This window comes from Carassius gibelio, chromosome B8 (assembly GCF_023724105.1).
Source record: "Carassius gibelio isolate Cgi1373 ecotype wild population from Czech Republic chromosome B8, carGib1.2-hapl.c, whole genome shotgun sequence".
Lineage (NCBI taxonomy): Eukaryota > Metazoa > Chordata > Actinopteri > Cypriniformes > Cyprinidae > Carassius > Carassius gibelio.
In genome coordinates, this window is record NC_068403.1 from 7,315,902 (window position 1) to 7,343,291 (window position 27,390).

At 36.6% G+C, this 27,390-nt stretch overlaps 2 protein-coding genes across 3 annotated transcripts in view; one reads left to right on the forward strand and one right to left on the reverse strand.

The window, feature by feature from the left end:
- med27 (mediator complex subunit 27) overlaps positions 1-16,778 on the reverse strand; it is a 56,523-nt gene extending 39,745 nt beyond the window's left edge. The window contains exons 1-2 of the mRNA XM_052564166.1: positions 16,543-16,778; positions 16,041-16,185 (exon numbers count right to left, since the gene is read on the reverse strand). Coding sequence (XP_052420126.1) covers positions 16,041-16,185; positions 16,543-16,745 — 348 coding nt within the window. The 5' untranslated portion in view covers positions 16,746-16,778. The remainder of the gene's footprint in view (positions 1-16,040; positions 16,186-16,542) is intronic.
- Positions 16,779-17,744: 966 nt separating this feature from the next.
- The window catches only part of ntng2a (netrin g2a), a 65,710-nt gene continuing 56,064 nt past the window's right edge, over positions 17,745-27,390 (forward strand). Inside the window, exons 1-2 of one of the 2 annotated variants that reach the window (XM_052564255.1) lie at positions 17,745-18,376; positions 19,473-20,079. In XM_052564255.1, coding sequence (XP_052420215.1) covers positions 19,843-20,079 — 237 coding nt within the window. In that variant the 5' untranslated portion in view covers positions 17,745-18,376; positions 19,473-19,842. The remainder of the gene's footprint in view (positions 18,377-19,472; positions 20,080-27,390) is intronic. The other variant, XM_052564254.1, reaches the window with a different exon arrangement.

The following is a 27,390-nucleotide window of genomic DNA, read 5'->3' on the forward strand; positions in this document are numbered from 1 at the left end:
CAGTCTGTTTGGAATGACATGAAGAAACAGAACAAACTGAGACAGACTCAATCAAGAAGAACTGTGGTAACATCTCCAAGATGTTTTTCCACAGTCTGAAGGTAAGGTCTTACAACTTTAGAAAATGAACCACTCGTTTGAAATTCTTCTCATTCGACTGACAATTGTTATGACATCTGCTTCTATAAGAACTGAGAAGAAAGCAGATTCACTTCACTAGCCATTTACTCTTCAACAATGATGATAACTGTAACGCAAAAATGGAAGTTCAAAGACAAAGTTCTAAATACAGCTGCGCACCTGTTTCTCTGATGCATAAGGTCTATTGTAAATGCGAAATAGTAAAATAGTAAAAGCATCTATTCAGAGTTTTATGGCCAATGGGTCAAATTTGAGTCCCACAGTGACTGCATTCAAGCCATGAATTCATAAACTCGAAACATGAGTGTCCAGAGAATATTCTGCAGTTTACAAAAGAACACGAAATCGAAACGAAATCATCACAGCCTAATTGGGCTTTTATGAATTGTTTACCCAAAGCACAGTTCCAATCTTGTCAACAATCTGCTCTTCTGGGAGAAAGCACAGTTGCTTGCATATAGTACTCCATCACGTTTTCCTTGTGTTCCTCCTCGTCTCCTGCCCACTTCCTCCCCCTCGCCTCCTGTCTTACTATGTTGAGCGTGTAATATCTTTGGCTTTGAAGCCGCAGTATCGCAGAAGCCTGTCAATAGCTCTTCTGCTCATGTGATGAAACCATGTGAAAGGTGTCCGCTACCCAGAATGCTCAGGTGTAGCACTCTGTCAATCACGTCAGGACAGATGTTAATGGATGCGACAGAACTCTGGACCTGACATCATCCTGCATGCTTAACCAACATCTGGGCAGTTAAACATTGGGAAATTGCTTTCCAGTGGTTCCATGGGGCTACTTAGGGTTACAATACTTTTAAGAAACTCAGCCTAAGAGAACTTCAATGCTAGCTAACTCGATTGTTAACCAACTACTTTTATATACGAGTGACTTATTGCTTGACAAAGTGCACCTTCAAAGTATCTTCTCCAACACCGCAGTGAGCTTACTGGGAGATCTCCAGAAAATCAATAGTCTACGAGCAACATGCTGGTAGTGAGCGAGGCCGATCGGAACACAAGCGGTGACAAAAGTAATCTCATCAGGCTGCAGAATTCATCGGCATGCACCCCCATACAAACCAGGCTCTTAAATTAGAGCTCGCATAGGCCCGTGCCTCATTAATTGCTATTAAAATATTCCTCCTATTGAGCTAATTAGCCATGTTCCGAGGAAGTGGAGCGACATTTGCTGAGTGAGAAGCAGACGGCGCAGCACTCCCCCTGTTTAATTTGGCTGACCAAAGCAGCTGTGTTAACGGGGAATTATTTTAATTAACTGAATCTCCTTTTCGTAGGTAATGAGCCGCCTTGGTAAGGGCCAGAGCTTGTACGAGCGTAGCACGTACGGTGGGAAGCTGGGCTCCAGCTGTATAAAAAGCCCTTGCTAATAAATAAAAAGCCTGAATAACAAGGTAAGAAAAAAAAACAACAACACACAAATAGAAGATGCTGTCAAGTTGGCTCAGGCGTCTTTGAATGTCAAGTGGCTTGAGAGATTTGGTGCATTAAAAACATCCACATCAATCACCACTGACTTAAATACTGGCCCCTGGCAATTGTGTAGTTTGGTGATTCATGGATAATTCAAAATATTCTTCATTATGACATGACTGGGCAACATACTGAATGTTTGATATATTTGTGATAAGACTGCTGGAACTGGAGTTAGTAAGTTCAATTCATTTTTGCGCAAATCAAACTTTTAGTTCTAATCAATTAATATAATATGAATTACTCGGAGATGTGAGACTTCTTCATGAATTTTTTACATTAAAAAGAAAAACAATATGAAAAAAAAAAGACTCAATTCAATTAATTATTAATAATAGTATAAAATGTGAGCCCTAATTAAATTTGGTTAAAATGTAGCCTTATGTATAATAATGCACATTATGAATAATTATAATGCATTAAAGGCCTCCACTTTAACCCTTTACAATGAATTATACATAACGGCTTACAAAAATATAATAATAATAATTTTTCCAATATATATGCATTATGATTTTCTATTAAAATATTACCTGCATTAATTCTGAAACACTCAATTAAAAAGTCTCATCCTAAATTTTTTCTTGATGAATATCCTGTCTTACTCAGAAATATTTCAGAAGTAACATGGATTGCAAATGTTGCTTCATGTTAATTGTGAGTAAATGTTAAAATATACACTGAATATTGAAACAAATTACGATTTTTTTTAAAGCATGCTACCCGTTATTTCCTATGTATTTCTGTCAATTAGAGGAACCTAAAGCAACATCTACAAGATGAAGCCTTGTTCACAAAGAATAAGGGACAGTGAAAAAACACTGAAGCAAAAGACAAAAGACATGGAGGACAGTGGAGAATGAGTACAAGAGAGAGAGAGAGACTCAGAGGACAAGATGGGCATTACCCAGAATGCTGTAAGGCAGCTGAGTGTGTCCTCTCATTGAGGCAGTTGAAGATTAAAGCACGAGGTCAGAATCTGACTTGTGAGAGGATGCATGGGACAAGCACACACAATCAATGTCACCGTCAAATGGAACAAAAGACAGCTTCTTTCACTGGAAGCAGACACAATCACAGGAACACAGAAAAACCATTGCATTGTGCTCTACCACATTATCATGCTATAATCCAATCCAAGATGTTACACATTCTGTTTTAATAAGACAGTTCAAAAACACACAAATGCATTCCAAGGAAACACTTTACCCGCGTGTGTGTGGGTGGGGGTGGATAAGCTTAGTGCGAGCAATATACTGATCATGTGCTTCAATATATTATTCTATTAAAAGGTGAAGCCATAAATGGGTACATATTAATGCATACAGTTATTCACGACTGGGGCTGGGTCATGCGCATCTAGTATGTAAATCTGGTTCCGTGATTAGAGCTAAATCGCCATCAGCCGTAGATCACTGATAAGCAACCGTATTTTTAGGACTATAAGTCGCAACTAAGTATAAGTCGCATCAGTCCAAAAATACGTCATGATGAAGAAAAAAACATATATAGGTCGCACTGGACTATAGGTCGCATTTATTTAGAACCAAGAGAAAACATTACCGTCTACAGCCGCGAGAGGGCGCTCTATGTTTTCAGTGTAGACTACAGGAGCACTGAGCACCATAGAGCGTCCTCTCGCGGCTGAAGACGGTAATGTTTTCTATTGGTTCATTTCTCTTGGTTCATGTCAAATTAATTTTGATAAGTCGCTGCTGACTATAAGTCGCAGGACCAGCCAAACTATGAAAAAAAGCGATTCATCTGCGATAATGAACGCGATATTTAACGTTTAGCTTGTCAGTGATCTATGGTTCTGTCTATTAAGTGCCGCTCCATTTGAAAGCAGGTGATGGCGATTTAGCACTAATCACGACAACATATACTATACTGTGAATTAATTATGATGCATAGGGATGCACCGGTTGACCGGCCATAAATCGGAACCGGCCGGTTTTTGGTCTTCTTTAGGCCGATTTTTCCGGAAGTGCGGCCGCGTGCACAGACTACAATGTAATCGTTCGCTATGTCATTTGTGTGGAAGTATTTCGAAATATGTGCGCAGGACACGGGCAGCCGTTCAGCACTGGAAATGCAGAGCTACATGTCTGACTCTGAGGCACAGATAGCAGGAAGCGATCAGCCGTTGGTGTACTGGAGCACAAATAAGAGTCCCTTTTCTGCGAGCACTAAAGCTGCGCGAGCTTACTGTTACCGGTCCGAGCCCTGAACACGAGTAGACCGTGAAGAAATGTTCAGATCAACTTCTCACATGTTGAATGAGAAACTAAACGGACTAAACTGTGACAAAACTTTTTTTTTTTAAGTGGAACTTGCATAAACGTTTGAAAAGCCAGAAGTAAACGACAGTTGATTATTTTTATTTTACCTTAAAATTACATCGACTTAATTTGATTTAAAAATCACCTGCTGTAGCACACTGAGAAAAAGTGTTTCATTCATCCAATAAAAAAAAAAGTTGGGGTAATGATTCAAATCCATATTTTTTTACTTGAGAGAATAGTTATTTATTTTTCATTGGCTCAAGTGAAAAAAATATAGATGTGAATCATTACCCTAAATTTGTTTTTTTTTATTGGATGAATGAAAACACTTTGCATCTTTGTTTTATTCACACCAACATTATTTGATTTTAACATTTTGGAATAATCTATTTATATAGCATACTTTTATTTAGTCTGTAAATAAAGACTTTTTTTATTTAAAACCAAATTTAAAAACTAAAAAACTGAATGCTGATCAAGAAACATCTTATTGAATGTGTGTTGTTTGGATTGTAGAACTATGCAGTTATTGCCTTTAATTTCTCATGGTTACAGTTAATCTTTAAATTTAAGGCCAGTTCTCTGTAGTTTCAACCCAATTCAAAAACAAAAGCTAAATGCTGATGTCTGTAATGTAGCTGTTAATTTCAGATGGTTGCAGTTATTGTTTTCAATAGCTAAAAGCCAGTTTGGCCCATTAAATACCAAATAAACATCTTGCTTATGCACACTTTCCTTCTTTCTTGTTTGTTGCTTAAAGATAAAAAAATCAACAAAAAAAAAAAAAAAAAAAAATCGGAAATCGGTATCGGAATCGGCCATGAAAACTCATGATCGGTGCATCCCTAATGATGCATACTATATGTATATGCTTCAAGTAAAGTGTTGTCTCACACAGAGTGCCCAGGAACATTTAAAATACTTTTTAAAGGTTTTTATTTTATTTCTTGAGGACATCCAGCACCATCTTCCAAATCTCTGCAACAACTCTGACTGCAGTGCATCTCATTCCTGATGCTTTTGCATTTAATACTATAAGCAGACCTAGAGGACGAGTACATATGCAAGCAAATGTCTCTGCATCATTCCATGCAACTAACTGCACATGCCCATCAAATCCAATATCTATTCAAAGAAGCTTCACCGAAGAGGGAACAGCAAAACCATGTAACGAATATTAAGTACAAGTTGAAACAGCTCTCTTTGATCATTCGCCGCTTGTAACTCTGCACTGAAAAATGATGAAATGACTGTTTGTATGAGTGCATCTTTATCTAAAATCCCACCATAACTTTACACAGCCTTGAGGGAAAAATCGACTAAATTTGTTCAACTCCGTTCTACAAGCATTTGAGGGGTAGACTACTGGGAGAATGTAGAGGGTGTAGATATTATCACCATATTTGACTTCTACCAAAAATATTTAATTTATAATCAGGTTTCTAAATGCTATGCCCAGTTGTAAAGGCAAAATCTGTGTCATTTCGAAACATTTAAAGGCATGTCAGCTAATATTGCTCATGGGCAACGGTCCATTCACAAATTATAGTTTCATGGGACAAATTTTTTTTTTTGCTAAATGCCAAATTAGATCCTTAGAGTGCAAATAAATATGCAATTTAATGTATATGCAACTTATAGCGCTGCATCTAATAAGAACAGCTCCCTGGTATCTTGAATAAACTGATAGAATGAATAATCAAGACACAGCAGCAGCTGAAAATATTACAAAGAGGCTGTTACATCCATATGCATAATCTACAGTCTCATTGAAAATATTTAGTCAAGCGATAATTAAGATATTAATCCCCATGCAATGAGAGATAGAAAACAGACACCTCAAGACTGGGAAGGTGGAAGAGGGAAAGAGGAAGAGACAGCTATGCTGCAGTCAAGGGGGTTAATTAATTTTTAAATATCAGCCAGGGATCACAAGGTCTAGGGTATTTTCTATGCCTGGTTCTCATAAATCAGGGTTATGAGTAACGCAAATGAGATCAGACATATTCCATGCAGGAAACCAATTTGGATTTAAACAAGTTTCTACAGGCAGTGATTGAATAAGGAAAGAGAGACATGTGATATCAAAAAAGTTTTAAAGGAACAGTTCACCCAAACATAAAAATATGCCTACTGTTTTTTTTATTTTTATGGAACTACCATAAATGTAGTTCAGAGGACTTCTGAAGCCAAATGACATCTCAATGTGAGGAAAAGAGTAAACTTCTGTTAATTTGTCATTCATTAATAATCCTGAAATCTCATTCATGTCCATGCTCAGGTTCAAAAGACGCCAAACGCACACTTGTCAAGTCTGAGGTCATTGACAACAAAACTTTATTTGTAAAATAAGAACAGAATCGTCAGTTCGATTGAGATGTGAATCTATTACACAAAGCAATCATATGACTCTAGATGCACACAAGTCGAATGATATAGACTATATTCAGAAATCAAATGTGATGTTTTTGGCACTTTTTGTGATGTGATGCAGGTGTGAAGACTATTAACAGTTCAATTTTAACTACTTTCTTAGACACCATGCAATCGATAGCGAAAAAATCTTTGAAGCCCGATTTTAAAAGACGCTAATTTTTTTTTTTTCTTTTTTTTTTGCATAAATGGACAAAATACATTAAGCCTATAAAATCTGAATTTTATTGAATGGTACATGTTATACTGTGTAGTTGTTAAAAAAGGGGAAAAATACAAAACATATGGAAAATTTAAGAATTTTGTTCCCAAGATTGATGGAATACATATGTGGTAACAGTTCTGCAACCATAGTAATATTAATTTTCTTATGTTAATGTAAAAATAATGTCAGTCATGGTCATTTCATGTGTTTCTTTGACAAAAAAAAAAAAAAAAAAACTACCACTTCTATGCACTGAAGGACATTTTTCAATTTCATGAATCAATTCATACTACATTTCAAATGTTTGGAAGGTTTAGAAAATGGAGCAAATATTCCTAAATTACCAATTACAATCTAAGAATCAAGCTGTGATGGCAATTAGGTTAAACCCTACAAAGTACCACCAAGTTCATCCAATTTTAACATCAACCAAAAACTTTACAAACAGACATCATCCCAACGGCCTTCTAAACAATTTAAATGAACATTCACTCATATGAATAGCAAGCACTGAAAAAAAATATATATCAAAGGTTCTCGCCTGTCCCTTGCTCTTTTAATGAGGAATTAGCAGGCCGAGACGACCAGAGACCACTGTTCATTCAACGTTACACTCCCTTGTCTTGGAACTAATAAGGAATCCAAGCTGGCTAAAGTTACCACATCAAACATTTTTCTCAGAGCAGTGCATTTTCAAAAGGTCGCTGTTTTTTCCCCCCGCACCTCTTAGTTTTTTCTCGTTCTTTTCCACCCTTTTTCGTCCCTTCGCGCCACGCTGATCTTTAAGACTGACCAGGCTATTAGTCCTCCCTGGCACGGCAATTGGCAGACACATGCTCCATCATTAACTGCAGGGCTGAAACATGTTGTGATGGCAAGTCCGCTGCTCTCTGATCTTATTGTAGGCTCTGGGTTTGAGGCCTGCCATTTGTTTCTTCTGACAGCTTCGTTCAAGACATGATTAAAGCGCCTAACCAGCTGCACGGTTCAGTACGATGTGAAAAGCCACGAGCCTCTGCGAAATTCACAGCATTCTTTTGATTAGTTTGAGGGCAAAAAAAAAAGTAGACTTACATATAAATATCCATAATATGAACTCTGACACAAGGGACTGACTTATGATATAGCTGTTAAACACCGAGCCTATATCGGCAACTCTTCTGTTCTCAACGGTTGTACAGCGGAGAGGTTAGAATTTACTGGAAGTGAACAAAATTGTACATCTTTCTGCAAAAACAGGTGAAGACCCAGCAGCTAGTGCAGACATCTCTATGAAATCCTGAAGTATAGATGCACGTGATTGATAAAATAAATGACTTTTTGTTTTTTATCTTTTACATTTTTTCCTCCACTGTAGCTCTTAAAAAATATTCCAAGTGTGACTTCACGGATGCCGAACAACAATCGTATGTCACATGATTAGTTGTGACACAAAGCATTTAATTCTGCATGAAGTGTTAAAGGGATAAAAACTAACAAAAGAAAAATATAAAACTGCTACATTTACTAACCCTGATGTGGTGACTTTTTTCTACTGGGGAATACAAAAATTACTTTGAAGACTGTTGTGGTCCAACATTAAAAAGAAAATCGTGCAGGTTTGGAACAACATAAAGGTGAATAAATTATGACAATTTTTATTTGTGGCTGAACTACCCTATTAAATTGTTAAAGGTTTGTTTGTTTGTTCATTCATTCATTCATTCGCTTTGTAAAAGCATGGTAATGAAAAACATAAGATTCTACTGATATTAAAAGTGACACTGTTTACTGGAAAAAGAAAATCATGCAGGTCTGGAACAAAACAAAGGTGAACTAATCCTTAGAATTTTTTAATTAATGTGTGATTAATTATTTTATATATTTATTTTTGGTTAGCTGTGCATTGTAACTAACTAAAAAAAATCCGTAAATAAGTAGGTAATGCAAAACATTTAATTTTACTGGAACTGGCATGAATTACTGAAAAGTTTGTATCATGACTGCTCTAGTAGATAATAATATTGCAGGAGTGATATAAAATATAAAATACATTTCCACTGTTCCCGTAGCTCATCAGAAGTCTTAGCGCTGTCTGAGCTGGCTCAACTGTATGAATATGATTTGAATTCACTCCATGTTTTAGAACAAAGTCAAATGTAGAATTTCTCTGAGATTAGATCCAATCTGTCTGAATGAAGAGACTGCTTATGTAAAGGTTCATTGTAAAGTCCATGACCAAAGAATAGAGATTTTTCTTTAATACATAAGCAAATTACAACCTTAGCAATTTCACACAAGTGGGGCTAATTTCTGCTTCTTAATCTTTTGATCTCATTAGTTGTCCAGTTGTGCAACCCAGTCACTCAACAAGAAGAATATCAGAGCGCCGTTGGCAAAGTGACCTTGGGAAAGTCATTTTACTCACAGAGTTTCTTTCAATCACAGTCATGCACACTTACGATGCATGCTTACATGTTATACAAAGGCAATTAAAGGGAAACATGTTTGGCCCTTGGTTACTAGCTGTCACTCACCATCGCTCCAGAAATCTCAAGGTCTCCTCCTTCCTGAGGCTTTGGCTTCATTAAATGGGAAGTGCATTTGCATAATGTTACTTGTAATGCAGTAAATAGTGTAAAAATATGGTGGGCAGAGACCAGAAATAACCAATGCAACAACTAGATTTCCCTCCTCACTTGAACTTGATTACAGTGAATTACTATATAAAAATTATGCATTTTACAGTATAAAGATACATTTCCATGCCAGACCACTCATTTGATTGATATCAAGTGACATTGAATGGAATATGTTTATGCTCCTTTTTATGTCTTTAACATAATAAATGTTACTGAAACATCATGCAGGTGAGTAAATAAATGTAATTTAATTGTGTCTAACATTTCTTTAATTTTCTATTCTATGCAAAACATTTTTTTTTTACAGAACTAAGCCAACAAATGTACTTTCCCTCTACCCAAGTTTTAACCCCTGAGACACAAAAACAAACTCTGAGCAAACAAAAATGAAAATCATGAAATATTTCCGCTAAAAAGTCTGGATGTCACATAATTCATGTGCTCCTGGCAGCCCCGAGGCACGAGGGGAGCTCTAGTATTTATATGAAAGAATACCAGTTTGATGTCTTAACTGCGTCTCTCTGTGCACCCTGACATCTCTGTTTTACTGACAGAGCACAACCACATCTCAAATACAATTAAACAGTCATAAACCATCTTAAAAGAGGCTTTAAAGTCTACAACAAAGTCAAGAAGATCTTATGATACATGTAAACTTAAGACTTTTGTGGCAATACCAGTGCTGTCCGATAGTGTGTGACAAAAGCTGGTCAAGTGGTCTTGGAAAAAATAGGTTCGTTGTTTTTAGTTTCAAAATATACCCGCATTATTTTGTCCTTAACATTTTCTAACGTAGAATGCTTCTCACTTAAAAAGACAAAAGCAAAAAAATCCTTAGACCTCAGGAAGAAGTGGACCTTGAGATTCCTGAGACATCAGGACATAACGAGGGTGAGTGACAACTACTAGCCCAAAGGCAAGACATGTTTCCCTTTAATTAACTCGTAATATAATCACTCTCAAATCCAACTGGACCAACTTTAACAGACTGCAGCATGTGAACAGATTATATACTCACTAAAACTCCAATTAGCAAAATTTTAAGATGGTCGTTGGCAAAGATGCAACTGTGAAACGTATCTAATCTTAAATACCAACTGATATCTGATGCCCACACCGCAGGTTGACGGGCCACCAGAAACCGCCTCGAATGAGACAATGGCCAAAAACAGCCGTACTAAAAGCAGCGAGTGCATTAATCCTGGGGTAATTTGAATGACGGAAACATCCGCATCGATCACGTTTACAGTGGGGCGGGGGTTGTGCTGTCTGGGCAGACAGTGCGGAAGCATCAATACTTCTGCAGAGAGGCTTGGTTTGGCCTCACGCCCGTGTTTGCCTGCACACCGTCCAGCCCAGACACACGCTCCGACCCTCAGAGTGTGGGAAAACAGCTGGCCTCCCACCCAGAGGGCAGAAGAAGCTCACAGACCGTCCTGATGCAGTACCGCCTCACACTAATGAGACCAGTAGAATGCAGACATTTAGTTAAGGTTTTCAAACAAAAAATATGAAAGTATCAAAATTTAAGCCAATTTACTTTAGTAAGTCCTCTCATAACTGATTAAGTATGCATCATTGATTCAGTTATTTTCCTGTTTATTCTTGTGAAGCTGCTTTAAAACAAGCTATACTGTATGAAGCACTACATAAATACACATGACTTGACTCTTAGGTTGTATTATGCAACTTTATTTTATATATATATATATATATATATATATATATATATATATATATATAAATACATATATATTTATATATATATATATATATATATATATATATATATATATTTATATATATATATATATATATATATATATATATATATATATATATATATATATATATATATATATATATATATATATTAGGGGTGTGCCGGTTTCAGAATTGGTGATGACGGTTATGACGTGAGTCAAATGTGACGGTTCATAACATAACCGTCGGGGGGGGGGGGGGGGGGGGAGGTCCAAGTCAATTGGTTGTTCTTGGAGATAGCGGGTTAACTCCGTGTCAGCGCGCGCTCTGATCGGTAAAGGGGCAGAGATTTCAGACCTCCATTTATTAAGGAGATCTGTCACAAAACTCATCATCCGCGCCAACGTTTTTTGATCAAATTTCAAAGCCGCACCCGCCCGCCATCCGCTGATTGTTTTGGGGTCTATGGCGATGCAATGCTTTGCTGATGCGAGCCGCAAAAAAAAAGCCATTGCCATTTGCCCATTAGCTCCGCCCACTACCGGAGAAACTGGTATGTCTTCTGCTTGTTCGAAAATGAATATGAATAATTCTAAATTAAATCCATTATTTTGACAGGAGAAGACAACAAAGAATAGTTTACATATAAGGTGTTGTTTAAGCGTGGAAAGACTCTCGCTCTCTCTCTCTTTGCATGTGTGAGAAACAGCACTATCAGTAAAGTGACGGTGAGTCGTGTGCCTTCACAAAGAGTTTACAGAGTGTCAAATACAGGTGCGCTGTGTGTCCATTGAGATGAACTGAAAAGTTCAGATCGCTTGAAGGAGAGAGAACTCTGAAGCTCAGATGCTGAAATTAATGCAAGCGTCATGCGCTTCAGTCTATGTAGTAAACAAACCTGCACGTCTCTGCCATTCATTAATTCACACAGAGACGCGCAGAACACGGATTTATATTTTAAACAACTTTTGCGGCTTAACATTTACAGATACTTGTCCATATGGAGATTTGATTTGATTATTTTATGCTAACTTTGGCAAATTCCATGACTGTCCATATTAAAATGCAAGTTTCATTTTCATGACTGGATTTCGAGATTCCGTCCTTGTTTTTTGCTTCATGGAAATCATAGAGCAAATTTCAAAGCCGCACCCGCCCGCCATCCACTGCTTGTTTTGCGGTCTATGGCGATGCAATGCTTTGCTGATACGAGCCGCAAAAAAAAGCCATTGTCTGTTTTAGAAAGGATGCAGCAAAGATATTTAATGCTAAAGTATGAGGCATAGGCCTACGCTGAGTTTCATTTGCGATGAGATGTGCTCTAGGTCACAGTGCAGTGCAAGTGAACGCGGCGCGCTGGTGCTTCCATGTCACGGTTATCATTGTCTGCTTTACTTGCTTTTTATTTATTAAAATACATGCAATTGGTTGATGAAACATTTATTAAAATTAAGATAAAATTTGTACAAAACGAAATTCGTTTTTAAGAAAGGTTTTCTACAAAGCAAAATTTAATGAAGTGGTAAATATCATGTCTGACGATTTACAAAACTCATTAAGTGGTAAAAACCATGTCTCCCGATATATTGCGCATCTTATGATCCTATCTAAAAAATGAAAATAATTTTTGATAAAAAATGTTGGTAAAAAATATTTTAATGACACGGTTTTGGCGGTTATAGAGTTCTAATGACGGTGTTCAACTATAACCGTCGGTCTCACGGTTATATACTAACCGTCACACCCCTAATATATATATATATATATATATATATATATAAATACATATATATTTTTGTCTATATAGTCACAATAAAATAAATATATCTTTTTTAAATTGTACTTTAGTACATCAAATTTAGATAAAAAATATGAAACGTTGAATAAATTTACTTTTCCTTTTGTTTAAAGTTAAAATAGGGTATACATAATATTTATAGGCAATAAATAATATATTATATATAGGCTATTATTCGAATATAAATTCATAATAAATAAATAAACCAATAACCAATATGGTGCTAATAATAAATTCATAACCAACTGTGCCATTGCAATTGTGCATTTCTTTAAAAATATAGACACTGTGACATAGAACGGGATGCACAACCACTTAACCGGAAAAAAGGAATTAAAAAGTGTCAATAAAAGCACCTCTGGGCAAGAAGAAGCATGAAACATTTCAAAACAATTCAATGACACAAAAAAAAAGAAGTTTTTTTTTATTTGAATGACTAAAAAAAAGACACCTACCACTGATGTCTCAAGAGCTTTTCTGTGAAATAGCACTGCTGAAAAGATCTGACTTTGCTCGAAGAAGCTGACCTGTGTACACCTACGAGCAGTGTGAAGAGAGCAACTGATGAGTAGCTTCTATTGATTGAGCTCTTTAACCCCAGTTATTCTGCACCAAAAACCTGCCACACATTCACCAATCCATGCAGGAAATCCAAACAGGTTATCAACTGCAAAACACTCTTCACCCTTTAATAACCTATTGTTAAACCTCAAATTAAGAATTAAACCACTGCTTTGTGCGGCGTTTATGGCCTTGTCTGCCGGTCTATGATAATTTTACCTGCATCACCTGCAAGAGTGAAGCATCAAAGAACTCAAGAACAGAGCAGACATCCTGTGAAATTGCATTTACAGTAAGAATAGCAAATCTTGTTCAATAACACTTAGGACAGAAGACCTACTCAAGATCAAAAGAAGTCAAAGCACTCAGCCGTAATGGATATTGAGCAAATGTTGGTTCTGCTGTGAGAACACCCACATCTATTGAATCTCAAGTGCGTGCTCTTCTGCCAAGACATGGTGAGCGTTCTATTGAGAGGATTCGCTCGAGGACCTTGATCCAAAGAGAACATCATTTCACAGCTGTTTCAGGAACAAAAGAAGATTTACTAGGCAAGAAGTAACACAACTCTATTTTCTGTTGAATTAGGCAGATGAACTTGGCGAGCTTTTTTACATTTCAAACTTCTCACATTGCTTTAAGCAAATCACCAATACAAGCTATAATGTGTCTCATTGATGCGCTGCGAATTAGATCATCAAACTGTAGACCTGCTTCCTCTTGATTATAGTATTAAAGTATTATTAGATGCAAGATGATATTCAATTCCATGTCTCAACTGAGTCTGACGCCCATGATGATGTGAGTCTTGTATTCATGGATGTAGGTGTAGCAACTTTTAATATTAACCTGTTAAATGCCACCCCGTCCCGTATACGGGACGCCTACGTTGACTATACTATATTACAATCAAATCTAATCTAATCTTGACAAACTATATATTGTTGGAAAGGTCTAAGACTCCCAAATATATATTTTACCAATATTTGTTGTTAAAAATTATGTAGGAAAAGTAATAGATTAATTTATGACAAGAGTGCACCCTCAGAAATCTACTTTACAAAAGGAGCTTTGACCTTTGTTTAAAAAAAAGACTTCCTCGTTGCCTTTTTCTCTATCACTTTTTAGAAATCATCAGAAGTTATATATCACTTGAAAACATAAAATCTCAAAATTCATCCTTTAAAACCAATTTTAAAATCAGACATTGCATTACCATATAAATGGTACATCAAAATCATGTTACCAAATGTTTTCAGTCATGAATTATAAAAATTTATGTTTGTATCATGCACATTCAAGTCTATCTTCAAAAACGTGAGTGACAGTTATCAGGTTAAATGCAGACATTGTCCATACTGTCCAATAAGGCAAAAAACTCTTTAACCAACACCTCCAATTTACACAGAACGCAAAATATTCTTTTTTAAATATATGATGCTACAAATCTGTTCACTTAGCTATTATATCATTGTGTAGAACACAAATTAACTACAATATGCATCTTTGTTTACATACTGAAGACTAGGACTTTAATCATGATCACGAAGTCTGTGATATTTTTCTTCTAAATGTTTACATTTTCTGCCCAGTGTTTTACATTTTCCCAAACTGGTAACCATGCACTGATACTGTCGAAAACCACTAAAACTCAAGTTTTATTTAGGGGAAAAAAATATATATCTTTTAGTCCTTCATGTTTTAATATCTGAGACACTCCATTTACTACTTTTGCATTTTTTGCAGTGACCAATGTAAATGAAACACTGAAGAGAAATCCCACTTACAACTGACATGCACTAAATGTAACCACTATAAATAAAATGCTTTTGTCTTCCGAAAGTTTCACCAATGAGAATTTCAAACACTTCCATGACTTTTCCAATACCTTTCTAATGACTAATCAAATACCATTTAAAAGTTTAGTCAGAAAGTATTATTTATATATATATACATATACAGTACAGACCAAAAGTTTGGACACACCTTCTCATTCAAAGAGTTTTCTTTATTTTCATGACTATGAAAATTGTAGATTCACAATGAAGGCATCAAAACTATGCATTAACACATGTGGAATTATATATGGAATTATATACAAAACAAAAAAGTGTGAAACAACTGAAAATATGTCATATTCTAGGTTCTTCAAAGTAGCCACCTTTTGCTTTGATTACTGCTTTGCACACTCTTGGCATTCTCTTGATGAACTTCAAGAGGTAGTTTTATACAATTATATTTCAAATAAATGTTATTTCTGTGACCTTCCTATTGATCAAAGAACACTTGAGAAAAAAATAATAATAATCACGGTTTCCACAAAAATATAATACTAAAAATAAAAGTTTCTTGAGCATTAAATGAACATATTAGAATAATTTCTTAAGGATCACGTCACAGATTATTGGAGTAATGAAAATCCAGCTTTGACATCAGAGAAATACATTTTTCAGTATTAATTCACAGTATTATTATTTATTTATTTTTATGCATTTTGATCAAATAAATGCAGCCCTAATGAGCCTCAGAGACATCTTTCTTAAACATTAAAAATAAAATCTTGCTGACCCTACTTTTTTTTTTTTTTTTTACATTGTCCAAGACTGTGGTAACCCTGGACCACATCAAGGTGACCCTCTATTCCGTGATTCAGTATTGAACATATTTCTGGAGTGATATATTGCTGAAGTCTGAATAGACCATTTACAACATTTGTCATTTAATCTTCATTCCATTACCTTTAACCCTCCTGTGTGTTGCATATAAAGCCTATAATGCAAGGAATCAGCAAAATGCTGACAACTTACTTTATTGGACCATTTGTAAGCCTGGAGCAGCTGGCTGTAGAGAGGTGTTTTGTCCTGAACGGGGTCTAAACTGAGCAGTCCACTGTTGTGTAAGGGGTGACTCTCTGACGGCCTGCCAACCAAATTACTGAGACGCTCCAATTCACTGCAGAAACAAGAAACAAAAGTGTTTTTTACCATACATAATGAAACCAGTGTAACATATGATTACATATTTTTAATTATGGTTCCCAAAGCCAGGATTAAAATCAAGATATTTTAAATTACTGAGCCATAATTAAAAAGATGTCAGTCATTATTTAGAAAAAAAACCATACCATAATACATTAAAATCAAAATAAATTAATGTGGGAATTCATAATCTCTCATAATGCCGAAAGCAGTGTGTAATAGCATGGTACCATGGTTTACTACAATAGGCAAACACTTGCATTTTGGCAGTGACTATGTTTACCTTTATAACATTTCACAGGGTTACTGAATTCTTAGACAATTAACTCACTTTAAGTCGCGATTGACTGACTGTAAATTATCTTGGAATTCAGTTATAAAGACTTTCTCCCGCCCTTCAAGGGTCTCCTTATTTTTCATCCCATCCTTAAGAGAATCGAACACCCTGGTGACACTCGATCGAAGAGCCTGGATGGCATTAATCGCTTGAGAAAACGCTTCTAAATTCACTCCAACATTCATAGCGTCCGCCATAGCTGCTGCGTCCGCGAACACTGGCGCACGAATGACGTCACTGATAGTGAAGGGATCATGGGATTTGTAGTTTCTAACAGGGGCTCGATCGTTCACTTTTGTATTAGTCGTTTATTGGTATACCAATAGTCTAACACAAGCAAAATGATTGATAGAATCATGTTTTATTCTTTAATAAAATCGTAATTATAAGAAAATGACTCAAATGAAGAAAGCTAAAAGGTTTGCAAATAAAGTTGCAGTTTTGGAAAGTGGCAGTAGGCTATATCTAATTTCTGTTTTAATCTAATATCTTGTTTTTAATCAAAAACTCATTATTTTGTCATTGTTTAAATTTACACGTCACAGAAAGTATAGGCGATGGCTGTTCATGGCATCGTGTTTTGGGCAGCTACCATGATGAACAGCGGCATTAGACGACACAAACAGCATTCTTTTAAATATTTTAGAGTAGGCAAAAAGTTTCATTTATGTTAAATATGCAACCATGTTACATGCAATGCGATTTTCGTGGTTTCAGACTATTTATGCTATTTATTTGTATGTTTGTTATTTAGGTTGGCTGTTAGCTCATCGAAATTGCTCACCTCATAAATCGAATATACATAAAATAGGATAAAAATATATAAATACCTCCTGACATGCTGATGACCAGCATTTTCTGAGAATTAAACATATTTTTTTACTGATAATTTATTAAAACAATAAAATAAGAAAGCATGTTTGATTTGCTAATTTATTCGGAATACATTCAATTCACTAGATTATCCGTCAAAAAAAACAACGCTTTTATTGTATCCTAGATTATGAAGCACTTTCTACGTTTTACTGTCATTCTATTATGTGTTTTAATATAATTTATATAAATTCCCATTATTCATTTATATAAGTTACCACAGTTTTACTGCAGTAGGTTAGGCTAATACTTCTAACGTGTTATTCTGTAAGGGTTGGACTTGTTAGTACACTGTGAGAGGAGACTGGAAAACCTCGGATCTGTCTCTTTAAGCGGGGCGGACTGCCTCATCTTCTGCTGGGACGGTTGAGCTCTTCAAACCCGTAGTTAAACTTCTGCTCCACACTAGTTAGACTAGACAAGACAGCCAGCTTGCAGTGGCAAAAAGTATTTTCATCGAGGTCTGTAAAAGACAAATGAAAGTCAGATATTGCGATGCGCGAATAGATAGGAACAGTAGAGTGAGTGGAGCGGGAGCGCGGATGGAGTAAGAAAGGATGGGAATGGGAGGTGTGTGAAGTCTGTCCTTGAACGCACAGGACAGAGGCATCAATGAAGGTAGGGACAGAAACTTTAGATTCACGTTTTTTCAGGCAAACATGATTCGCTTCGGAGCAGTCTGGATGTAGGGCATCTATCTAGAATGCTTTCCAACAAACTACGTGTCAGCCGAAGAAAGCACGAAGGAGAACGCGTTTGCTGTGATCTACGGAGAGGAGTAACGTGTGCATGTGTTTCTTATCCATCTCTAGTGATATGGCAGGGAACTGACTGAGAGAGAGAGAGAGAGAGAGAGAGAGAGAAAGAGAGAGATAGAGAGAGAGAGAGAGAGTGAGAGTTTATACAGAAGAAATTCATCTGGGAACAGTAAAAGGTGCTGATCTCTGGAACCAAGGTAAGGTTACTCAAGTGTGTTACTTATTTAGTCTACGTATTTTGGTCATTGAATATTCTCAGTCGCTTATAAACGATCAGAACTCGGGCAGCATTTCAGAAGATGCTCTTTGACGAATTCACAACTTTAGCTTATGAGAAATAGGTTAGGCTATAGTCTATTAAAATCCCCGGATGCTTTGGGAAAAGTGCTTTTAACTAAACTTGTTTGCTTCGTTTTCTAACAATTATTTGCTCATCTCTTTAGCTATAGATTTTCATTTCAGATCGCCGTTTTATTTGTAAATAAACACAATGAAATTGTGTAATATTTGCGCGCATTTCATGTTACGTCATAATATAATTTATTTATTCGCATTCTTTTGGAGCGTGTCCTTTTCGGATGACCTAGGCTATACATTTTTTTTTTTTTTTTTAGTTTTCCATTGCAAAGTGGAAAACTGCACTGAATAAGGAATATGTGCACTTGAAGAAAGTGACAGGTTCTCAGAGCTCTGCATTAAAAGTTATCTACATTATAACAGAAATATTACACTTTGGGTGGAAAATTGTTGTAAAATACAAGGACGGTGTTTTAATCATACTGTTGTCTGTTACTTTACAGTTCCAAACTGTCTACAAAATAAAATGTTAATTGTTCATATGATTAATAATGTTAATGTAAAACTTGCTGATGAAAACACAGCTGTACAATATAATACCACATGGTGACTTTAAAAGTAATCATAACCTAGGCTATATCTCAAGCATCCGTGACAAATGAAAACTTGTGAAAACACGGCACATTTTTACTCAAACAACAAACATCATCAGAGCTGCACATGATGCACAAAAAATGCAATAAACCTTAAATAGCATAAAATTTCATTTAAAACATAAGGCATTCCTACTTTTTTTTTATAATAAAAGCCATTCTTTTGACAAAATAATATCTTAAAAGTATAGATAATGCCTGGCTAAATGTACTTTTTTTCATGAACTATAATGCAACTGCATGCATTGTGTTTTCATATATATATTACTGTATATTAGGTAACTGTATGGAATACAGTATATGTTGCTTATTTCCATTTGTTTCCCCCCTCCTATTTCTATAGGCAACCCATCAGAAATGAAACAGCTATTCTCATCACACGTGAATCTTAGACTGGACTCTGACACCAGGCATCATCTGATTGTGCAAGAACCACTGAATGCACCTCATATCTCTGAACTGAACTGACATTCATCCCTGGAGTTGAAGTCAGCTTCCACGTATAGAAATTGAACATTGAATTTTGAAGATGTCACAACAGATCTAAAAATTACACCGCAGTGGGAACACATTTTACATTAACTTGCACACAGGTTTTCACTGAGGACCAGACTTTACTCTTTTGGCACCATGATGGATATTCAAAATTTCACAATCTAAATAATTTCCATGCTGATACACCTAATAGCTGTGGCGCCCCTTGCCTTTCTCTCATGCCCATGGACCCATCCGGTGCCATGCTCTCACAGGCGCTCCTGCTCTTACAGTGCTTTATTCTGACGCTCGGCCAGTACGATATCTGTAAGTCGCTGGTCAGCACAGACGATGGACCAACATGGGAATATTACGCTTGCCAGCCAAAACCCAGGTCCATGAAGGAGTACATGCAGATTAGAGTGGATCCTCCCGATATCACATGTGGGAATCCACCGGAGAGGTTCTGCACTCTGGTGAGTTTGGACTGGATCGCTTTTGGCTTTGCTGCTTTGTCAGTTACATCTGTTCCACTGGAACAGCTTGTGTTTCCATGCAAAAATAGTTTGTAATTATGTTCATTTATGATATTGCAAGTTTGATGGATTTTCGGTGGCTCTTCAGAAGCTTCATAGCAAATTCATCAAATATATGTACTTTTAACACAATGTGATTATTAGTATTATTATAATTGTGAATTTCAGGATGTGAGTCAGTGTATTATAATATTTTAAAGGATCAGAAACAAAGTCAAAAATGAAAATGGTATTTTATTTACCCTCATGTCAATTCCAAACATGTATGACTTTCTTTCTTCTGTGGAGCACAAAATAGGATATTTGGAAGAATGTTGGTAACCAAACAGTTTTGGTTCCCATTCACTTCCTTTGTATGGTTAAAAAGCATATCGCTATGAATTCTTCTTTCTGTTGAACACCATTTTTAAAAATATTGTTAATCAAACCATTTCGGTTCCAATTCACTTCATTATACTTTTTCACTGTATAAAGGAGGTGAATGGGAACCGAAACTATTTGGTTACCAACATTCTTCAAACTATTTCTTTTGTTTTCCACAGAAGAAAATTTGTACAGGTACTTTGAATGACATTAAGATAATTATGATGACATAATCATAATCATATCTGGGCGTACTGTCACTTTAAAAAAGAAATAATCCGGTTAAAAATAGTTAGACTGTGTTTATTTTTGGAATGAGAGGATAAAAGAAAGCAAAGAGATCTAATATTACAGTAAGATCTGACACAAGAATGCTAAAAAGTGTCCAAGTAACCCTGATATGTCTAAACACAGATTATACAGTATTCTGGAACATGTAACTATTAACAATGTGTTTGCTCAGAGAGTCAACAAAGCCCGAGTCGATGTGTAAATTTGCCCACACAGCTGTTATTCAGTGTAGTTTCCCTCCGCGCATGAGACATCAGCCATGGCAGGATTATCTGTGTAAATCAACTCAGGTTTAGCACCGAGCGTGAGGGCGCAAACAATCTGCGTCTTTCCAGGGCACAACTGGTGACCGATCGACCCCATATTCGGGATGCTCTGCGACATACTTGGGAAGAGCGATTAGGGCAATCACAAGCATGAAAATATTATCCATTCTATACCATCAGTGTTAAAGTGCCTCTATTAAGCCATTTTTAGGGTTCCTAATATTGTTTTGGGAGTCTCCTATAATAGGATTACATGCATGCAAGGTCAAAACTCACTTTTGTTTTCTCAAAATATGCATTTAATACCACCTCATTTTCCAGCTATTCTCAAACGATTCGTTCAAAGCAGTTCAAAGATTCAGTCTCTCTAAACCCCTCCTTTCCGTGAGCCTGCTCTTCTCTGATTGGCAGACGGCCCAGTCTGTTGTGATTGGTCTACCGTGTACAGCACGTCGGATAAAATACGCCTATTTCAATAGTTCTGTATTTTGAACGCTCATTAGAAAATATAAACTTATATTATTTATCATACTTACAGGTTGTGATCTATTGGAGCAGCTGGTCCAAATAAACAGGATACTGATACATCTTTTTTGAACTCCCTGAGATTAGACAAGCAGTCATCAGTAGAATGACGTGTTTGTTAACGTAGAACATTGGCGTGCATTATGCAAATGTGTTACCCTGTGATGCGTAGCCTTCACAGAATATGGGATTCAAATTAATTAATTAATTACTAAAGACTTGTTTAGGCTGTAGTGAATCGATTCTTTATTTTGGGAGACAATAACTTTATTTATTGTGCACTTTCGGCTTTACAACATTGCAGATAATTACACTATTGGAAATGGTATAATAGGGGCACTTTAAGAGGGGTGAATTTTATGCCCTCTGTTAGGCTGGAGAGGTATGAGTCTAGTCAAAGTTAATCTCCATCAGAGATGCTTTGGGAATTTAGCCAGAAGCTTGATTGCACAATAATCGGATAGAAGATTTGTCCAGCTGGACTGACACTACGCATGAGGCCTGGAGACGGAGCGCTGCCTCTGACGGGGTGCTAATTCACACATTTAGACTGTGTGGATAAAAGACAGGATGCCGTGGAGGGGGCGGACCAGACATTGCTCATTCAATGACATCATTCTCTCAGCATATACCGAGCGGCTCACACAGTGACAACGGGTGGGTAGGTAGCTGGACTGTGAAGAGAGTCTGAATTCAGTCACCAAAATCGTTTTTCAAGAGGCAAATGTACTGCTAAGGCATAGTGATTCAAGAGTGATGGATTTAGTTGTCAAGAGTAAAAAGTAGGAGTTCATAGTTTCCAAATTCAGTGTGAAAGAAAGGATACAGTTCTTTGAAGCTTGCCGTTCTTTTGCTGTAACCTATAGAAAGGCTGTGAAAATGTCACAGAGACCACAAATAGTGCTTAAGTGATATGGGTCGCCCTGTTACCAGCTTCTTTTCAGCTTGTGATATACCTGTCCCTCGATCTCTCAGATTGGATCTAAGGCCATTGCTTGGGTTTCTATGCAATTTAGGGCTGAAATCTGAAAACATTTTAAACACTAGGCCTCATATACACACACTTTGAAAATAGTTACAGAGGAAAAACTGGGTATCATACATTAAACAAATAACAATCACACACTAACGAGCTTTCGAAGTCCTTGAGATGAAAAAACAGTATAGGCATCATTACTCAGCTAAGCTAAGACTGCTCCATGCCAGCTCAAAATTCAGTGGAAAGATACAATGCCACATTAAAGGGTTAGTTCGCCCAAAAATGAAAATTAGGCTGCGTTTTACTCACTCAAAGTTATCCTAGGTCTATATGGCTTTCTTATAAAAAAGTGTGGGAGCTGTGTGAGACACATTTTGTTCATGGAAGGGTCCTTTTTATTTCACTTCTTTTGGTCTGAAGGATAGCAAAACCTGCTGACTATATTGATAGAGCTTAAAAGATCAAAGACAATTTTTAATATAACTCTGACTGGATTCGTCTGTAAGAAGAAAGTCATATAGACCTAGGATTCCTAAAACGCAGCCTTATTTTCAATTTTTGGATGAACTTACCCTTTAAAGCCAGACTTAGGGTGTATTCACACCTGTCTTGTTTGGTTTGATTTAATCGAACTCAAGTTCATTTCCCTCTTGGTGTGGATCTTTTGGGCAGGTGTGAATACAGCAATCGCACTCGGGTGCGGACCAACAACCGTACCGAGACCAGGCTGAAGAGGTGGTCCAATGGATGACCTTAGCACACGTGTGGTTTTGTTTACAATTTCTGGTTCGCTTGGAAAAAGTCCCTAGTATCAAAGCATACAGTTGTAATTCCTGTATAAATATATTTATGTCACCTTTGAGCAGCATTAAACAGATACTGTACTTCAATGCCACTTCATAATCATTTCAGTGCCACATTTGCAGTGTAAATTTGGCATTTGTGTTCTAAAGTCGTCTCAGATAGTCTGACCATCAAACATTACGTGAATTTTCTATGAAATCTGTCAACTCAAATCTCCAGTCCGGCTCTGATTTTTGGCAACTATAATGTAAACTTTTCCAGATTATAAATCGGGGCAAAACTTTTGTATTTTTGTGCATTTCTGCCTTTAACCAAAGCAAAAATATTTACTCAGAATTTGTTACAATTCAAATCAAATTTTAATTACCAGAAAATGTATAGAAATCTGCCAGGATAATCTCAAAACATTGATAATGCAGCTGACACACAAATGATTCTTTGCAATGTAATATAACACAATAGTTTAAATATGAAAGCACATTGTATTATATACAGTAATAGCATAATAATAGAATATAATATAATATAATAGCATGATCTAAAGTAGACGACATATATAATATTATATATGTCATTTTTTTGAGTTTTTCACTTTTTCACTTTTCACGTTCACTTTCATTAAATTAAAATTCAATTAAAAATAATAAGAATTTGTACACCAAATCATTAGAATAATTTCTGAAGGATCTTGGCATTGAAGACTGGAGTAATGATGCTGAAAATTCAGCTTTGTACCACAGGAATAAATTACATTTCTAAATATATTAAAACAGAAAACTGAAGTTTTTTGGATAAAATAAATGCAGCCTTAATGAAAATAAGATACTTATTTCAAAAACAACTTACCAACCCTAAACATTTAAATGTTAATCTAATCAATTCTAATATAATTTAAAAAACAAAATTTTATGAATAGAAAATGTGCTATATTCTTTGACACGATTTCTTGGTGAAAAACTCTTTTGAAATAAACATCCAGAGCACACAGCTACACCAGCTATTCACTGTCAGTTATTTATCAAAAATCACAATTGGCCATAATTCCTGCAAGTTTGAATTTTTTCTATATTGCACCATATGAAAGATGACACTTTCTGTCCTCATCTGCTATTCATACAATCACCCGACACAAGGGCGTGTATTTCGTGCATACTGATTACAGAATATTTTTTCCATGCCGACCTGAGACGGCTAACTGAGCAGAAGAAACTAGAGATGAGTTTTAGGAGAAGGGTGTAGTCATGTCCTTCCCTGTCAGCACTTTCTTCTCAGATCGATAAAAGCTGACTGTTCATCCACTGATCAGCCTGCTCTGCATTCAGATGTTGAGCGAGAGGGAAGGAGGGAAGAGGGGCCAGGCACTTTAAACTGAGGAGACCTTCTGGCATTCACAAGATCAAACTTACTCTATGTGAGAATAACTCTCTGTGCCTGCAGTCACAGTGTGTTTTAAAGTCATAGTGTTAAAGAAAAGTGATCCACACCTGTTTACGTTCACAACTACGGGGATTGAATGTAGCATGAGACGTCCTTCACAGGATGCAACTCGCCTGTTACTCTTTATTGCTACTGTAATGTTTTCAAAGCAATGAAGGCTAAGTCGAAAAATTATAGCACAGAATATTATATAATAGCATGAAATAAAAAAATACAAGACCTCATGCAGGACTACATAAAAAAGAAAAACAATTGATGTAGATCATTTATTTATTTTATTCCAAATTTTTTGGAATGGGAGCTTCATGCCTTGGATGTGCATCCCACAAATCTCCATCAACTGCAAGATGCTATTCTATCATTATGGGCCAACATTTCTAAAGAATGCTTTCAGCACCTTGTTGAATCTATGCCAGGTAGAATTAAGGAAGTTTTGAAGGCGAAAGGGGGTCAAACACAGTATTAGTATGGTGTTCCTAATAATCCTTTAGGTGAGTGTAAATATATATATTTTGTCTGAAAGCATTCTTTAGAAATGTTGGCCTATAATGATAGGATAGCATCTCGCAGTTGATGGAGATTTGTGGGATGCACATCCAAGGCTACATTGAACAGGCTTCATTCAATCTCCGGAGTTGTGAACGTAAACAGGTGTGGATCACTTTTCTATTGGGTTGAGATCTGGTGACTGTGCGGGCCATTCTAGTACAGTGAACTCATTGTCATGTTCAAGAAACCAATTTGAAATGATTCGAGCTTTGTGAGATGGTGCATTATCCTGCTGGAAGTAGCCATCAGAGGATGGGTACATGGTGGTCATAAAGGGATGGACATGGTCAGAAACAGTGCTCAGGTAGGGCACTTAAACGATGCCCAATTGGCACTAAGGGGCCTAAAGTGTGCCAAGAACACATCCCCCACACCATTACACCAAGACCACCAGACTGCACAGTGGTAACAAGGCATGATGGATCCATGTTCTCATTCTGTTTACGCCAAATTCTGAATCTACCATCTGAATGTCTCAACAGAAATCGAGACTCATCAGAACAGGCAACCTTTTTTCAGTCTTCAACTGTCCAATTTTGGTGAGCTCGTGCAAATTGTAGCCTCTTCTTCCTATTTGTAGTGGAGATGAGTGGTACCCGGTGGGGTCTTCTGCTGTTGTAGCCCATCCGCCTCAAGGTTGTGCGTGTTGTGGCTTCACAAATGCTTTGCTGCATTCCTCGGTTGTAACGAGTGGTTATTTCAGTCAAAGTTGCTCTTCTATCAGCTTCAATCAGACTTTAATTTGTTTTAGGGCACATTTAGGTACAAGCACGACAGGTTTGTTTTAATTTAACAAGGCATACAAAGCATATATTTGATATAGTGAGTCTGGCACTCTGTTAAGCCTGTTGAACTGTGTTTACAATCAGAGATCTTTTTTTTCTTCACATTGAAAGCGAGTTAATTGATCCACATAAGCCCTCTAGATTTGGCAACTTCTCTTTCTTTGGAGAAGCTTTCCGGCTCATTAAAGATTTAGAGGAAATTTCAGTCACTCAGCGCCCACAGGAGATGCCGTTGCATTTTTACTCAGCGCCTTGCTTTTTTTCTTTCCTTCTCTTGCATGATGTTAGCTACCGCTGGAAGCTCTGGTTGTATGTAGCGCTAGCTAATGAGGGAGAGAGAGAGAGAGAGAGAGAGAGAGAGAGAGTATAAAGGATGGGGATGGATGGGGAGCTAAGCAGAAAGATGACCCGTTGCTGCATACAGCACACATCTGAACATAGACTGAGAAATCACTCTCTTTAGTTGTACAGACATATGTGGAATAATCCTATTGGCCCGTTTTAGCAACACATTTAAAGCCAGGACTAAATATAGCAGGTAGAGTAACTGCACACTCTCACAATGCAACATGGGAAAACCAAAACATTTGGTCTAGAGTTTTTCTTTAACCGCGTTTGGAAAACATCACTCCTACAGTTAGACAATTAAATGTCTGTTTGTCACAGAAAAATCCTTGTAGCTGCTTAGTTTTTGCCATTTCTCATGAATTTTGCATGAATCCAAAGCGCATCCTCCCCCATCTTGTACTCCCAAAGGGGGTCAAGTTTGTCCCCATGTGTCCACAATACAATAATCCTCCATCTGCCTGTTTTCATGCCGCCTCAGGTCTTGGGGATTCTTCTAATCTTCATGTAGTCATTTGCATTCCTCATATTGCATTCTTTAGTTGTTTCAAAAACAGCATGCTCATTCTTGTATTGTTTACACAATAAATCCCTGTCCTTTTTGACTGCATCAGAAAAAATATTATTACTTCGGATTAAATATATCTCTCTTATATAGAGCAGTAATCACAATGAAAAGACTCTTTTTGGCATGGACTAAAGTATGGTTAACTTGGTTGGTGTGAATGCATTTTTCCTGAAAGCAGTTTTAAAGGTGGTTCACGTAAGTACTGGCAGTACTGTGTGTTATAAAAGCATTCTGACTTGCATAAGCAAAGCGTTATTGATCAGGTATAATTCGTATCTCTGCACATGCTCAGTCACACTTATCGACTGTAATGCATTTCTCAAAGCTGGCTGTCTCTGA